This window comes from Apiospora aurea, assembly GCF_038362705.1.
Source record: "Apiospora aurea strain CBS 24483 chromosome Unknown utg000004l_segment0_segment0, whole genome shotgun sequence".
Taxonomy (NCBI): Eukaryota; Fungi; Ascomycota; class Sordariomycetes; order Amphisphaeriales; family Apiosporaceae; genus Apiospora; species Apiospora aurea.
In genome coordinates, this window is record NW_027117391.1 from 5,362,834 (window position 1) to 5,375,748 (window position 12,915).

The window sequence follows — 12,915 nt, forward strand, 5'->3', positions numbered from 1 at the left end:
TGTTGGACCCCTGCGACTAGGCCGTTTGGAGCTTAAATCCCACCCCCACGGCAACGCAAACGCCCAGGACGCCCTAACCTAAGCTTTTTGACTGCATTCCATTCATCGGACCTTATCTGAGCTGAGAGACGTACGACATCATACCCAACAGCCTCAATCCGACCGATTCTTTTCCGGTCAACTCTTTTTTTTCTTCGTGACTGATAAAAGACCCCTACTCCTCTTCATTGCGTGCTGTGCTACCCAAGCATGCAATCGCCACAATGGCGTCCTCAGTCCGACTCACACAGCGTGCCGCGCGCTCTTCCGCGGCAATCCTAGCTCAGAGCTTGACGAGACAGCAATGCCCACGCCTCTCGCCGTCCCTGCCCGTCAAACGGTTTAACTCGACGACCACTACGACCACTACCACGACTCCTCCTGCTGCGTCTGCCCCGTCGCCTGCTCCGACGCCTTCCCCGTCGACAACTTCCTCCTCCTCGACCTCGTCCTCGTACTCTGCGCCCCGAACGGCCTCGTACACGGCCTCCCGAGCCAAGATCCTGCTCTACTCCACGATACTGGCCACCTCGGGCTACCTCGCCTACTTCTACGCCACCGACACCCGCGCCTCGGTCCACCAATGGCTCGTGCCGCGCCTGATCCGCACCGTCTGGCCCGACGCCGAGGACGCCCACGACATCGGCGTGCAGGCGATGAAGGCGCTCTACCCGGTCAACCTGCACGTCCGCGAGCGCTCGGGCGCCAACGCCGACGCCGGCCTGGGCCTGTCCGTCTTCGGCCACCCCCTCGCGAACCCGATCGGCATTTCGGCGGGCCTCGATAAGCACGCCGACATCATCGACCCGCTCTTCGCCCTGGGCGCCGGCGTGGTGGAGGTCGGCGGCTGCACCCCGCTCGCCCAGCCGGGCAACCCCAGACCGCGCATGTTCCGCGTCCCCGGCATTGATGGTCTGATCAACCGCTACGGCCTCAACTCGCACGGTGCCGACGATATGGCTATGCGCCTCCGCAACCGTGTCCGCCTGTACGCCCGCGCCAACGGACTGACGGAAGCCGAGGTCTTGAACGGTGAGGGCGCTGTCCCGCCCGGAAGTTTGGCTCAGGGAAGACTTCTGGCGGTGCAGATTGCCAAGAACAAGGACACCCCCGAGCAGGACGTCGGTGCCGTGAGCCGTGATTACACTTACTGCGTCTCGCGCTTGGCGCCCTACGCCGACATCCTCGTGGTCAACGTCTCGTCTCCCAACACCCCCGGTCTGCGGGACCTGCAGGCCGTGGAGCCCTTGACCGAGATCCTGAGCGCCGTGGTGGACGAAGCCCGCCGGACCGACCGCAAGACCAAACCCAAGGTCATGGTCAAGGTCTCGCCCGACGAGGATGAGGAGGCCCAGATGGAAGGCATCGTGCAGGCAGTCTGGCGCAGCGGCGTCGACGGGGTCATCGTCGGCAACACCACCAAGCGCCGCGTCGGCGTCGTCCCGCCCGGCGTGGCCGTGACCGCCAAGGAAGCCGCGACCCTCGGCGAGACGGGCGGCTACTCGGGCCCCATGATGTTCAGCCGCACCCTGGACCTGGTCAAGCGGTACCGCAAGATGCTGGACGGCCGGAGCCTGGCCCTGACGCCGCCGAGCTCCGACGGCAAGCGCGCCGTGCACGACGAGAAGAAGGATATCGTCGACGAGGCCGTCGGCGCCAGCCTGGCCGGCCTCGAGGGGACGCCGACGGGCATGGTCGAGGACGACACCACAACGCCTTTGTCCAAGGGCTCGGCGCGCGAGACGGTCGACGGCTCCTCGCGGAGCCAGAAGGTCATCTTCGCGACGGGCGGCATCTCGACGGGCGAGCAGGCGCTGCAGATTCTTAATGCGGGGGCGAGCTTGGCTATGGTTTACACGGGGCTCGTGTACGGGGGTGCTGGCACGGTTACGCGCATGAAGGGGGAGATGAAGCAGGTCATGCAAGGGGGTGAGAAGAAGGCCTAGAGAGTGTGTTTGAAGTATTTCGTTTTGCGGTTAGACAAAAACATAAAAGTAGCATGAGAAAGGGGCAGCAGAGAGATGAGTACAGTGAAGAAGAAATGAACGAATTCATGGTGTATGATAGCGATACCAGGTTCTGATGAGGGTTTCAGCAGCGGTCGTATGTACATCAACGCGAAGCTGGTTTGCACGCCCATAGAGCAGGATAGCATAGAGTACAACGCACATTTGGCCAGAGAGGGCCAGCAGTTTCAGTACACCAAAGAAAGTCATGGGCATTCTGCCAGGTGTGGTGAGAAAGCAGAAGTCTATTGTGTCATTTTGTACAAGAGTCGGCTGGCCATGTTTGGGTGATGCATTTGTCTAATTCCTTCGCGCTGCCCTCTAAACTGCTGCTTCTTCTTCTTCTTCTCCACCAATACCACGCCGAAGAATCGATCAAGCACGCATATCCGAATGTTCGCGCTTAGAAGGGGTTGTCGGAGGCGGGGATGTCCTTGACGTAGTAGCTGCGGAGGCCGGGGACCTTCATCAGGATGTCGTTCTGCACGCGGGGGATGCCGGAGGCGTAGAAGATGACGGCGAAGAGGGCGACGCCGCCGAAGGCGCCGGCCTTCATGCCCCTGTGAATCAATCAGGGTCAGCATTTCGTCTTTCGTTTCGCTTCTCTGGTCCTCCACCGGCCTTGACTGGTTCGATCCAATGCGTCCTCCTCAGGGGCTGGTTGACTGCCTAAGGCTGGGTAGGACTGGGAGTGGTGTATACTCACAGCTGGGTGAACATCTTAGGAGTCCATCCGGCCAGGTTAGGCTGGTAGTGGTACCTGTTTGATCGCAAACCTTGGTCAGCCAGCCATCGCAGAAACCATTTTTGACTTTTGCCATCTCCGAGCGGAGGTATAAAGAGTCGAGGCAGTATTTCGTTCCGCAGGTTTGCTCCCCCAGAATAATTCGCCCACGATAGTTCTTGCCAGCAAAGAATACGACTCCGACCCTGTTTCTCCTTCACGAAATAGCCTCCTCTGACAACCGAAGACAAGATGTATCCCGATCCGCTCGAGGGCTTCTTTATGCACTCACTTAGGTCCGTATGGGCTTTTGTAGGACGGGTAGGCGCTGTTCTGAGGGCCGCGGCCGCGGATGAGCTCTTGCTACAGCGGAGGAGGAGAGTGTTAGCAGCTTCTTCATCGACTACTGCGCCGATGCCCGGCGGCTGGGTGGAGGAGGAGGAGGAAGTGGACGGTGACAGCGAAGACGACGACAACGACTCGTTCGGCAGCGACGCCGATGACGAGGCTGAAGACGGCAGCGACAGCGACAGCGACAGCGACAACTACGTGCTGTTGTGATTGAAATCTCGAGGGGGGCGGGGTGTTAGACGTACCGTCTTCTCGAAAGGCATGGCTGCGGATGTGCTGGATGGCGGGCAATTGGGGGTGGTGCAATTGGCGAATTGTTCGTTGGCGTTGGGATTTGCGTCGAGGTTTCCGGTCGGCAACTCTGCTGCGCGACATTCAATCTTCAATTCCGGAATTCTGAGAGGGCCGGAAGAAGCCGGCGGACAGAAGGCGCACGCAAGCCACAGCTATTTTGGGGGAAAAGCTTGGATGGACGGTCAGCCACCACGTCCGTTTGGAGCTTGAGCCACATCCTCTTTCCCCAAATTCCCATTCCAGAGAGCTGGTGTGGAGAAAGATGCTGCTGCTGCTGCTGCTGCTATTGTACCTGCTTTTGCTTTCTATCAATAATACATCCCACTTGCAGCTAGAAAGAAGCGACGGATCTTTTAAGATCGTCAAGGCTGCCAAAGCAGCACAAACTTCTAGTTACTTCTTAGCTATTTACATACATAATACCCCATCACGTTCTTATTTCCCCGTCCGCTTCACTTCATCATGGACAAAGTCATCGACGTGCGCTTCGAGCGCATGGAAAAGGCCCTCGCGAACCTGGTCGACTCCATCGCCAAGTACACGCCCTCTACCCACGCGGCCACCGAACTGAACGCCGCCTCCGCCGACCTCGCGCAGGGCCTCGAGGAGCTCCAAACCCACCAGCGCAACCACGCGCGGATCCAGCAGCTGCGCGCCGTCTCGGCCGGCCTCGACGGCCAGATCAAGGACACGCTGGTGCAGCTCGCGCAGGCCCGCAAGGAGCTGACGGGCACCTCGACCACCAGGTTCCCGGACAAGGGCACCTACCCGATCAACTACACCGAGCTCCTCAACTACGGCCGCCACATCGCCAAGACCACCGTCCCGCCCTCGGGCGTCGCCAACGCCCCGCCCGGCGGCAGCGCGCCCCCGACCCAGCCCGAGAGCGCCGTCGAGTCCGCCGCCGCTACGCCCGGCGGCACCCCGAACGGCGTGGCCTCGGCTCCCAATGGCGCGCTGGATCAGCTGTCTGGGCAGCAGAACACTACCGCCCTACCCGATCACATACAGGACAGCCTAAACCCACTCGCCAACGCCATGTTTGTGCCGTGGCCCAGCGAGGCGCACATCCGGAACGGTGCGCTGGCCCAGCTGGATTTCTTATCCAGCCGTGGTATCAATCCCGAAGGCTACGATCCGGATGAAGAGGAGGCAGAGAAGAAACGCAAGGAAGAGGAGGAGCGAGCACGCGAGGAGCAGGAACGTCTGGAGCGGGAAGAGAAGGAGCGCCGCATTAGGGAACAGATGGAACTCGCTAGAGCCGAGCGTGAGAAGGCCCGCGAGAAGGAAGCCGCCGAGAGGGAAGCCCGGGGCGACACCAGTAATGATGGCGCCCAGTCGAGTGGTGGTGCGGCTGCTGCCGGTTCGGGCGCTGGAGGCAATAAGCAGGCCCAGTTCCAGTTCCTCAACGACGACGATGACGAGAGCGACTAGCGGGAGAGGTACCAGGGGCTTCTCGGCCACGATCATCGGCGGTGCGCTTGGTGGCCGGATCCAGTTCAAGTACACCGTTTGGGGTATGTGGGCCGTGCGAACGTCCTAATCCTGTCTAATCGCCAACTCAATTGTTCAGGGGCCATTCCACTCTGACGATAAACTGGGCAATCGGCGGTGTATCTTTAATTCAATCGCAAGCATTCAGCATTCCCTGCCACGGGTGTTACCGACCACATGTTCACGTTTCTTGACCTAGTCGCCCGAGCGTGGGTAATTCCGTGGCCTGTTATCGTGTTTTAAGGGATCGACATTCTAACGGCCTCATTTAAGGGACGACTACCGTTATATGGCAATCTGCCCAGGAAATCTGTCTCATGTGAATGCTACCCACTTTGTCTCATCGACAGTTACAAATTGCCTTCCCGGGCTTATCCCTGCCGTTTCGTCCTTGTCGTTTCGTTCCTTTAGGGTTCTCATGACCAGATTCTCCAGGCTCTTCTTCTGCCCAATTGGAACCCACGGTTAGCATATTAGATCAGATGTCGTGACGATGTTACGAACTTATCTCCGGATTGGCTGCGGGCTCTTGCTCCTGGGCAGTTTGGTATATATCCTGTCTACCCCCCAACGGTTGACCCTGGCTCATGTGGCATATGATTTTTATGGGAAGACCTCTCCGGGCACTGATGAACCGATTTCATCTTCAAGCGGCTGGTACGAAGAGTCGGATTCGTCATTCCCATCAGGTTCGGTAGTCTTGCAGACTAAGGGCAGCAGCAGCAACCCTCCAGATCAGGACGCACAGTCTTCTTCACTCCAGACCGCAGCTTCAAAATCGTCACCGTCAAATCACGGGCAACAGAAGGACTTCAAATTCCCTCATCTGGCAGATCTGTGTCGAAAGACGCCGTGGAACCCGAACCTGACACTCCACTGCCACAGCAGCTGCGGCCCGGACCAGCTCTCGCTGTGCGGCGGCCTGGCCGAGGCGCGCAACCGCGTCCAGACCTGCTTGCGCCTGGCAGTCGACGCGGGCGCCGGCGGGGGCTCGTCATACCCCCGATCGTGTCTAGGGCGGAGGACGGCTTCACGCTTGGCCTCAGCTCCGGCTCCGTGTGTCCCGGCAGCCTGTGGGATACCGCGGGGCTGCAGCGGACACTGGGTGACTGGTGTCCCGGGCTCCAGATCCGGACCACTCCTCCTTGCGGTGACGCCGGCGACGACAGTACGAGCGGTGCGGTTGGAAAGGAAAAGGGGCAGCAACATGTCAAGACTGTGAACTTGCCGGCTCGGTCTTACAAGGGCTCACACCACAACACCGCTACCTCATTTTCTTCCTCATCATCGATGCTCTCGTTCAGAGAACTGGCGCAGGGCTTCCTCCGCAAAGCCAGCCTCGACGCCGAACCCGTCATCGTACGGTACGGCGATCCGTATCTGGCGTGGGACTATGCGCGAAGCGGCGAGATGGCGACGCTGCGGCGAGAGCTGTTACATGCCCTGCGGTACAACTCGTCCCTCACTGCGCTGGGCCGTGCCGTCTTCGATCAGATAGCGCAGGCGGCGGGAGGGGTGGATGGCCTTTTCATCGGCGTACATCTGCACGACGAGGGAGACTTGCCCAAGACGGTATCTGCCGGTGTCGAAGGACAGATGAGGCATCTTGTGAAAGCGATCAAGGGGATCGCCACCTCTTCTACTCCAACCGCTGGCCCCAGCCCTGTCGATCTGAAAAAGCGGCATGATGGCGATGTTACACTCGACGACAGCAAGATAAGAACGGTCTACGTGAGCTGTAGGGATCAGTCCGCTATCCAGAAGTTCCGCGACATGTTGGAGCCCCTCAACTACAAGATCTACGACTGGCGGGCGCTGCTGGGACCACCTCCAGGCACTAGCAGCAAGTTTGATCATCAACGCCATCCGGGCAACGAGACGCTCTTGGCACAGATCGAAGCCCTGGTCCCTGACCAGAGGGACGTCGTCGAGTACGAGGTGCTGGTGGGCGCCCGGTACTGGATTGGTGTCAGCACATCACCCTTGTCGACACTGATCGCGTATGCTCGCAGCGACGGTGACGGCGGTGCTACCGAGAACGCCGAGGGGCTAAAGGAGGAGGAGGAACAGGATGCAGCGGGCTGGTTCGTTAGATATGTATACCCGCGCAGTAGCAAGGCCGTCGGCGCTGACGGGGGGACTTCGCGAGTACGCGTCCAATATGTTGGTCAGGGGTGATCGGTTCACCAAGTTATTGGTCCTCGGCGGGGAGGATTTGACGGAGTATTTCCCCTGAGTCTGAGGGAATAGGTGATTGTGTATATGCTATGATTGATTATTTAGGGGTACTAGGGAGGCACGCACGTAATAAGGCTGGTTGCTAAGGCGTTATTGTATTCTAGACTTCGCTGCAATTTGTAATCATCCATCGTCCTGGGTTTCTTGTCTCTTTCTCTTAAACTCCGGTTGGGAGAGAGCTAGTCTCCCGACATTCTTACCGGCGTTACATCCCGAGCACCCCTGAACGTTACGTGGTGAGGAGCCTGCTGCCGCCGATCCCTCGAGAGGGGTGTTGCCCCAACACCACGCCAGAAAAACACCGATTCCTAGTCTTCCTCATCGCCAATCTCTGTCTCCCAAGAAGAACTCGACCTCGGACTGTACGACTAAGTATCTCCGTAGCAGCGGCCTTTCGACCGAACCAACTCGCCAGATGACTCCACGCCGCGGACGTCATGGCAGCGCAGCACGTTCTGCCCAAATAGAGTCCGAAAGATCTCCGGTTGGGCTAACACAACTCCGGCTCCCCGGACGTCCTCGCGCAGGTATGTGCGCTGCTCGAGGTCCCGAACTTGACCGACCTCTTGGCCGCGGGACGGGTCGGACAGTTTCATCTCCCAAGCATCGCCGAGCGTTTCGGCGCGGACATTTGGTCCGCTACGGCGCCCCGTCGGACCTCTTCGTGCTGGGCCGTGGGCTCCCCCGCCGGGCGACGCTGGACCAAGACGTTTAGCTGGATGGCCACGACGACAGAATGCCCTGGGTTTACCTCAGCACCATCGCCGCCTTTCCGAGTCTGCGGGCGATGGAACTGTGGTCGATGCAGCGCACTAGCTCCTTGCCGCCCGCTGTGGCGGCGGACACGGCACGACGACTGTTTGCGCACCTCTGGGACGGAAACCAGCGCGCACGATGCCTACTGGCAGGTTCGGGGATACGCTACAAGCCCGAAGGGCCAGCGCTCGGTTGCTTCATCATTCATATCCACTTGGAATGCGGCATCCCGTACGAATGCTGCCCAGACGGCGGCTACATCCGCGCGACGAACCCCAGGCTTGGCTCCGCGAATAACTTGAAACTGGACGCGCTCGCGTAACTCGCGCCACAGGAAGACCCGACCTGGGACGAGACCAACACTCTCGACGTGCAGGGGATGTTAAGTAAGGCGGCCCTGGCGGGGCCCAAGGGCAGCAGGAGTGGGACTCGGCCGTAACGAAAAGCGAGAGCCGGAAAGACGAAAATCCATCGACTCTTCAACCTGGCCAGGAAGACACGGGAAATATAAAAGGCCGTTCCAGTATTGGCAACACCGAGATCCGCCGGGGTCCTGAGTCAGGCGAGGAGCAGGGTCCCGGTCTCCCTGCGCCGCTCGATTGCAGATGCAGTCGACCCCTGCCGCCTCCGCCGAGGACCCCGGATCCAGGGCCCCCGAGCCAATCCCGACGGGCCACGCTGCTGGGTTCAGGGCCGCGAACCCTCTTTTCGATAATGATCAAGCACCGAAAACAGATTCCACTCCCGTCCGTCTGGATCAGGGTAGGATATTGGGTTCGGGAAAAGCAGGCCATTCTCGATCGTGTTCGGGCGGCATCTTCATCTCGTATCCCAGCTCGCGAGAATTACTTACCTCGGGAACTGGGCTAGACGTTCTGTAGTAAGCCGAATTTGCGAGTTATTTGGTGCAGTATAAGATGAGTTGATCCGGGACCGTTTTCGCCACCTGCTGCTCTATACCAAAACCAGTCCGGTGTCTTTTCTTCTTCTTCTGCTTCCGAACATGGGTCTCTCTTCGTGGACGGCCGCCCTCGTGGCGCTCGTGGCAACCTCTGCTCTGCCTGTAACGGCTGCACCTTGTCCGGCCGTGTCGGCTCGCGAGACGTGCGCCCAGCCTTATGTGCGCAAAGAATGGTAGGCTGGCCCGCTTAATCCCGATCTGTATATCTTTGCATCCACCTGCATGATCGAGCGTCCGAGCACACTCACTCGCTGAAACACACACACACACACACACACAAGCTTCGGATTGGCTGACACAGACATGATGAAAACAGGCGTCACTTGTCGGATGGCCAGCGCCAGCAGTACATCGGCGCAGTGCAATGCATGATGAAGGAGCCCGGCACCGCCACTGCTACCTTGTCCATCGTCCGCAACCGTTTCGAGGACTTCCTGGCCACTCACGTCAAGCAGACCGACTTCGTGCACTTCGTGGTAAGAATCGCCCCTGTTCTCATGAGGACGACGAACCAATCAGCCTCGTATGAAAGACGACCCGCTGACATTCTCTTTTGAAGGGCATCTTCTACCCCTACCACCGCCTTCTCCTCGCGGAGTATGAGACAGCCCTTTGGAACTGCGGCTGGGACCGCGCCCTCGGTCAACCCTTCTGGGACTGGACGTTGGACACGGGCAGCAAGGAGGTCTTCCTGAACTCGCCCATCTTCGATACGGCCCTCGGCTTTGGCGGCAACGGTGCCTACATCCCCGGCAACCTGAGCCACCCCGGACTTCCCGGCTTTGTAAGTCCTTCTGGCAGCTCTGGTTCAACCACTGCGCTTGCTTGCGAATGAGTGAGTGTCCCCTTCAGCTAACACCCACGGCCACCAATAGACCGTAGCCCCTCCCAACGACATCCCCGACCGCAGCGGCGGCGGCTGCGTCGTCGACGGCCCCTTCGCGGGCCTGGGCACCTACTTCGGCCCGCAGAACAACACGGAGCCCAAGGCCGCCCTGCGGTGCCTGCGCCGGGACTTCTCGTACGACTCGCTGCGGGAGCGGGCCTCGCCGGCGCAGGTCCAGGCCGCCATGGCCATCGACACGCACGGCGACTTCGAGTTCGTGACCGACTCCCAGTCGTACCACCCGGCCGGCCACTGGGGCGTCGGCGGGCTCTACGGCACCATGACGGACACGTACGCCAGCCCCGCAGACCCGGTCTTTTTCTTGCACCACTCCAACGTAGACCAGGCGTGGTGGTCGTGGCAGATGCGGGACTTGGCCGCGCGCGAGAAGGATATGTCGGGGCCGCTCGTCATGTTCGATTATGCGAATAAGCTAGGTGGAAACGCGACGCTCGAGACGCCGGTTTGGGTCGGGCTGGGGCAGAGCCGGGTCGAGGTCAAGGTGGCGGACTTGATGCATATCCAGAAGGGGCCTTTATGTTATACGTATGAGTCGCTGTACTAGCAGGCCGCGGCTTATAAAACCCGTGCTGGATAATCGGTACTATGTTGGATCATGAATTAATAGATTCTGAAACGTTGGAACCTCAGATTTGCCAAACCTCCCTCTCAGAAGGACGTAATATGATTTGAGAGTTACCCGGACTTCGAAGGACCGGACTTGAGCCGTATCATAATCAAAACATCAAATCATTGATCGCTAATTACCTACGCTATCAGTACTCTTTCCTCAAGGCGTGTATTTCTTCCAGCCGTCCGCCGCATTATCCGCCCTCAACTCCTCCGTCTCGACACTGACCTCGGTCCGCTTAAAGATGCGCCCATTCGCATCCTTGCCCAGCCCGTCCGACTGCCCCGGCCTGAGGCCCGCCTCCATCTCAATCGTGAGCGGGTCCTCGTCCGAGTCGTACTTGGACCGGCGCTCCGCCGTGATGCGCGACCGGAACGTGTCGTGCTCGGTCGCGCGCTGGTAGTCGGCCCGCACGGGCGTGCCCCCGCCGTCCGGCCCGAGGCCGCCGCTGCGGCTCGTCTTGGTCAGCGACACGCCCACGGCGCGCAGGCACTGCTCGAAGACGGGCTTGCAGAAGGGCGTGCAGGACGCGATGACGCCCAGGAGCTGCTCCAGCACCGTCCAGGTGCTGATGATGATGTTGAGGGCCGGCGCGTCGACGCCCGGGCCGCCGAACTGGCCGATCATGAGGATCTTGACGAGCGAGGAGACGCCGGCGAGGACGCCGAACGACATGAGGATCCCGATGACGACGCGTTCGCGCAAGGGTCGTTTGAGGCTCCGCAGGAATGTTATGGGAGCGAGGGACAGCACTGCATTTCACGTTAGCCCCGGGATGCCGTAGAATGACGAGAGAGAGAGACCTCGAGAAACGCGCGGACGTACTTATGTCGGTGGATATGCTGACGATGGCGCCCGTCAGCGCCGCCGCCTTGAGTGACGACGGCGGGAGACAGTTGGCTTCCGTCGGGTCGGCGAAGTCTCCCCAGGCGGCCTCGAGGGGGCGGCAGGAGAAGAGGATGAACCACATATTGCCGAAGCCGTAGCCGCCGGCGAGGGCCATGTTGGCCCAGACGAGCGCGCGGAACCAGAAGGACTGCTGGATGTGGAGGAGCGTGAGGCCGATCGAGGCCTTGATGAAGGCCATGGCCATGCCCCAGACGGGGATCGCGAGTAACGAGCCCTTGGCGCCCTCGAGGACGGCCGCGGCCGGCTTCGTGCCCGGGGTCAGGAACATCTGCGGCATGAAGAGGCCCCAGTCCGTGATGGCGAGTGCCTGTTGGGAAAGGGCGCAAGTCTTGGTAAGCTACATGCTTACAATGGCATTTGACGAGGACGGGCGAGCGACTTACATAGCCCAGTGCGATGCAGGAATCTGACCAAATGCTCCTGCTTCGGGCGCTTTTCAGCATGCGATAACCAAATGTCGCCGTGGCCAGCGCCACCAGGGGTATCGTCACTCCATAGAAGCACTGCGCGAGTCGAACCGCTTCGTCACTGATCACGTCAAGAGCAGGCGGCCCCGGGGCGGCCATGTCGCTCAGCTGGTGGTTCGTCGAGATACCGGGATGCCAGGATCAGGACCCGAGTAGATAGTTAAGGTGAGTTGAGCCTCACCCTACTATTCGCCAAGATGGGGTGGTGGGTGGTGTATGTTGTTTTCTGCTTAGATGAAGCAGGCGGGCGGCAGAGTGCGTCCTACATATTACAACACGCCGGAATGTGTAGGTTGATCTGTAGATCGCCCGCGGAATTCCGCATGGCTTTTAGCTGCGGGATTGGAGCGGTCGCAAGTGTGTTTTCCCACGTCGTATCTCGGCCGATTCGAACCGGGGTGCCTGCTGATCGCCAACTTCCCCTTTTCCAGGTCGCTTGGACCCCCGGCGTTCACTTTTGGATGAAGAAAACGATACTTAATCGAGCAGACTGGGTCAAAAGTGTCCGGCTCAGCTGTTTGGGTTTTGTTATATCTTAGTAATACTCCGAATCCAAATCTGGCCACCCATCTCGACTCATGAACATACTCCTTCTCTCTTCGACTTTGAAATGGACAATGGCGAAAACCCATTCCCCGACCCTTTGAGAGCGGAGATGAAGTCTCTAGCGCGTCATGAACACGGCTATGAGGCACTCCTCTGGCAGTGCTGGACCCCCGCAACCAATGAAACGACTCCGTATACCATGCCTGGCCCTGGTTATATAAGCAAATCACTAAAAATTAACAGCGGCCATGTGGGATTTAAGTTTGCCATGCTGGCCCGCCCACGCCACTCATCGAACCAGACTGGCATCGCTGCGTCGGCGCTGTGCCTCGTTTCCGGGATAGCGTTGCATGCAGACCAGCTTCGGCGACTCCGCACCTTGCAGGCATGATAGCGACATGCTGGCGCCCCCTGCCCGCTCGGTGCGGAGCCGTTTCAATCCAGCTGGGCCGGGGACGACAGCCGAAACTTAAGATTTTCGCCTTTTTCGCCCAAGGTTCCCTCTCACCGCGGTTTGCGCGCGAAACCCAGACGAACTCAATCGCACGCTTCCCGACAGCCTTATGCAAGTCTAGGCTCGGGAGGCTTGACGTTTGAGCGCACGTACATCCAT

General features: G+C 59.7%; 8 protein-coding genes across 8 annotated transcripts; 5 read left to right on the forward strand and 3 right to left on the reverse strand.

Annotated features, from left to right (window-relative positions):
* Positions 1–263: 263 nt before the first annotated feature.
* Positions 264–1,985, forward strand: PG986_006444 (Dihydroorotate dehydrogenase (quinone)- mitochondrial; the record flags this gene model as incomplete). The annotated part of the gene is made up of 1 exon (XM_066842666.1): positions 264–1,985. One exon carries the CDS (start codon positions 264–266, stop codon positions 1,983–1,985), a length of 1,722 nt encoding a protein of 573 aa, XP_066702528.1.
* A 463-nt stretch (positions 1,986–2,448) lies between these two features.
* On the reverse strand, positions 2,449–3,383 carry PG986_006445 (uncharacterized protein; the record flags this gene model as incomplete). Its single annotated transcript, XM_066842667.1, has 3 exons — positions 2,449–2,605; positions 3,062–3,132; positions 3,366–3,383. The coding sequence occupies 3 exons, from the start codon at positions 3,381–3,383 to the stop codon at positions 2,449–2,451; spliced, it is 246 nt and encodes an 81-aa protein (XP_066702529.1).
* A 493-nt stretch (positions 3,384–3,876) lies between these two features.
* Positions 3,877–4,848, forward strand: PG986_006446 (vitamin-D-receptor interacting mediator subunit 4-domain-containing protein; the record flags this gene model as incomplete). Its single annotated transcript, XM_066842668.1, has 1 exon — positions 3,877–4,848. One exon carries the CDS (start codon positions 3,877–3,879, stop codon positions 4,846–4,848), a length of 972 nt encoding a protein of 323 aa, XP_066702530.1.
* Positions 4,849–5,537: 689 nt separating this feature from the next.
* PG986_006447 (uncharacterized protein) lies at positions 5,538–7,086 on the forward strand (the record flags this gene model as incomplete). The annotated part of the gene is made up of 2 exons (XM_066842669.1): positions 5,538–5,565; positions 5,672–7,086. The coding sequence occupies 2 exons, from the start codon at positions 5,538–5,540 to the stop codon at positions 7,084–7,086; spliced, it is 1,443 nt and encodes a 480-aa protein (XP_066702531.1).
* A 428-nt stretch (positions 7,087–7,514) lies between these two features.
* PG986_006448 (uncharacterized protein) lies at positions 7,515–7,742 on the reverse strand (the record flags this gene model as incomplete). Its single annotated transcript, XM_066842670.1, has 1 exon — positions 7,515–7,742. One exon carries the CDS (start codon positions 7,740–7,742, stop codon positions 7,515–7,517), a length of 228 nt encoding a protein of 75 aa, XP_066702532.1.
* Positions 7,743–7,882: 140 nt separating this feature from the next.
* On the forward strand, positions 7,883–8,224 carry PG986_006449 (uncharacterized protein; the record flags this gene model as incomplete). Its single annotated transcript, XM_066842671.1, has 1 exon — positions 7,883–8,224. One exon carries the CDS (start codon positions 7,883–7,885, stop codon positions 8,222–8,224), a length of 342 nt encoding a protein of 113 aa, XP_066702533.1.
* Positions 8,225–8,905: 681 nt separating this feature from the next.
* PG986_006450 (uncharacterized protein) lies at positions 8,906–10,314 on the forward strand (the record flags this gene model as incomplete). The annotated part of the gene is made up of 4 exons (XM_066842672.1): positions 8,906–9,036; positions 9,180–9,339; positions 9,423–9,647; positions 9,739–10,314. The coding sequence occupies 4 exons, from the start codon at positions 8,906–8,908 to the stop codon at positions 10,312–10,314; spliced, it is 1,092 nt and encodes a 363-aa protein (XP_066702534.1).
* A 225-nt stretch (positions 10,315–10,539) lies between these two features.
* Positions 10,540–11,855, reverse strand: PG986_006451 (uncharacterized protein; the record flags this gene model as incomplete). The annotated part of the gene is made up of 3 exons (XM_066842673.1): positions 10,540–11,132; positions 11,206–11,596; positions 11,673–11,855. The coding sequence occupies 3 exons, from the start codon at positions 11,853–11,855 to the stop codon at positions 10,540–10,542; spliced, it is 1,167 nt and encodes a 388-aa protein (XP_066702535.1).
* Between the last annotated feature and the right edge of the window lie 1,060 nt (positions 11,856–12,915).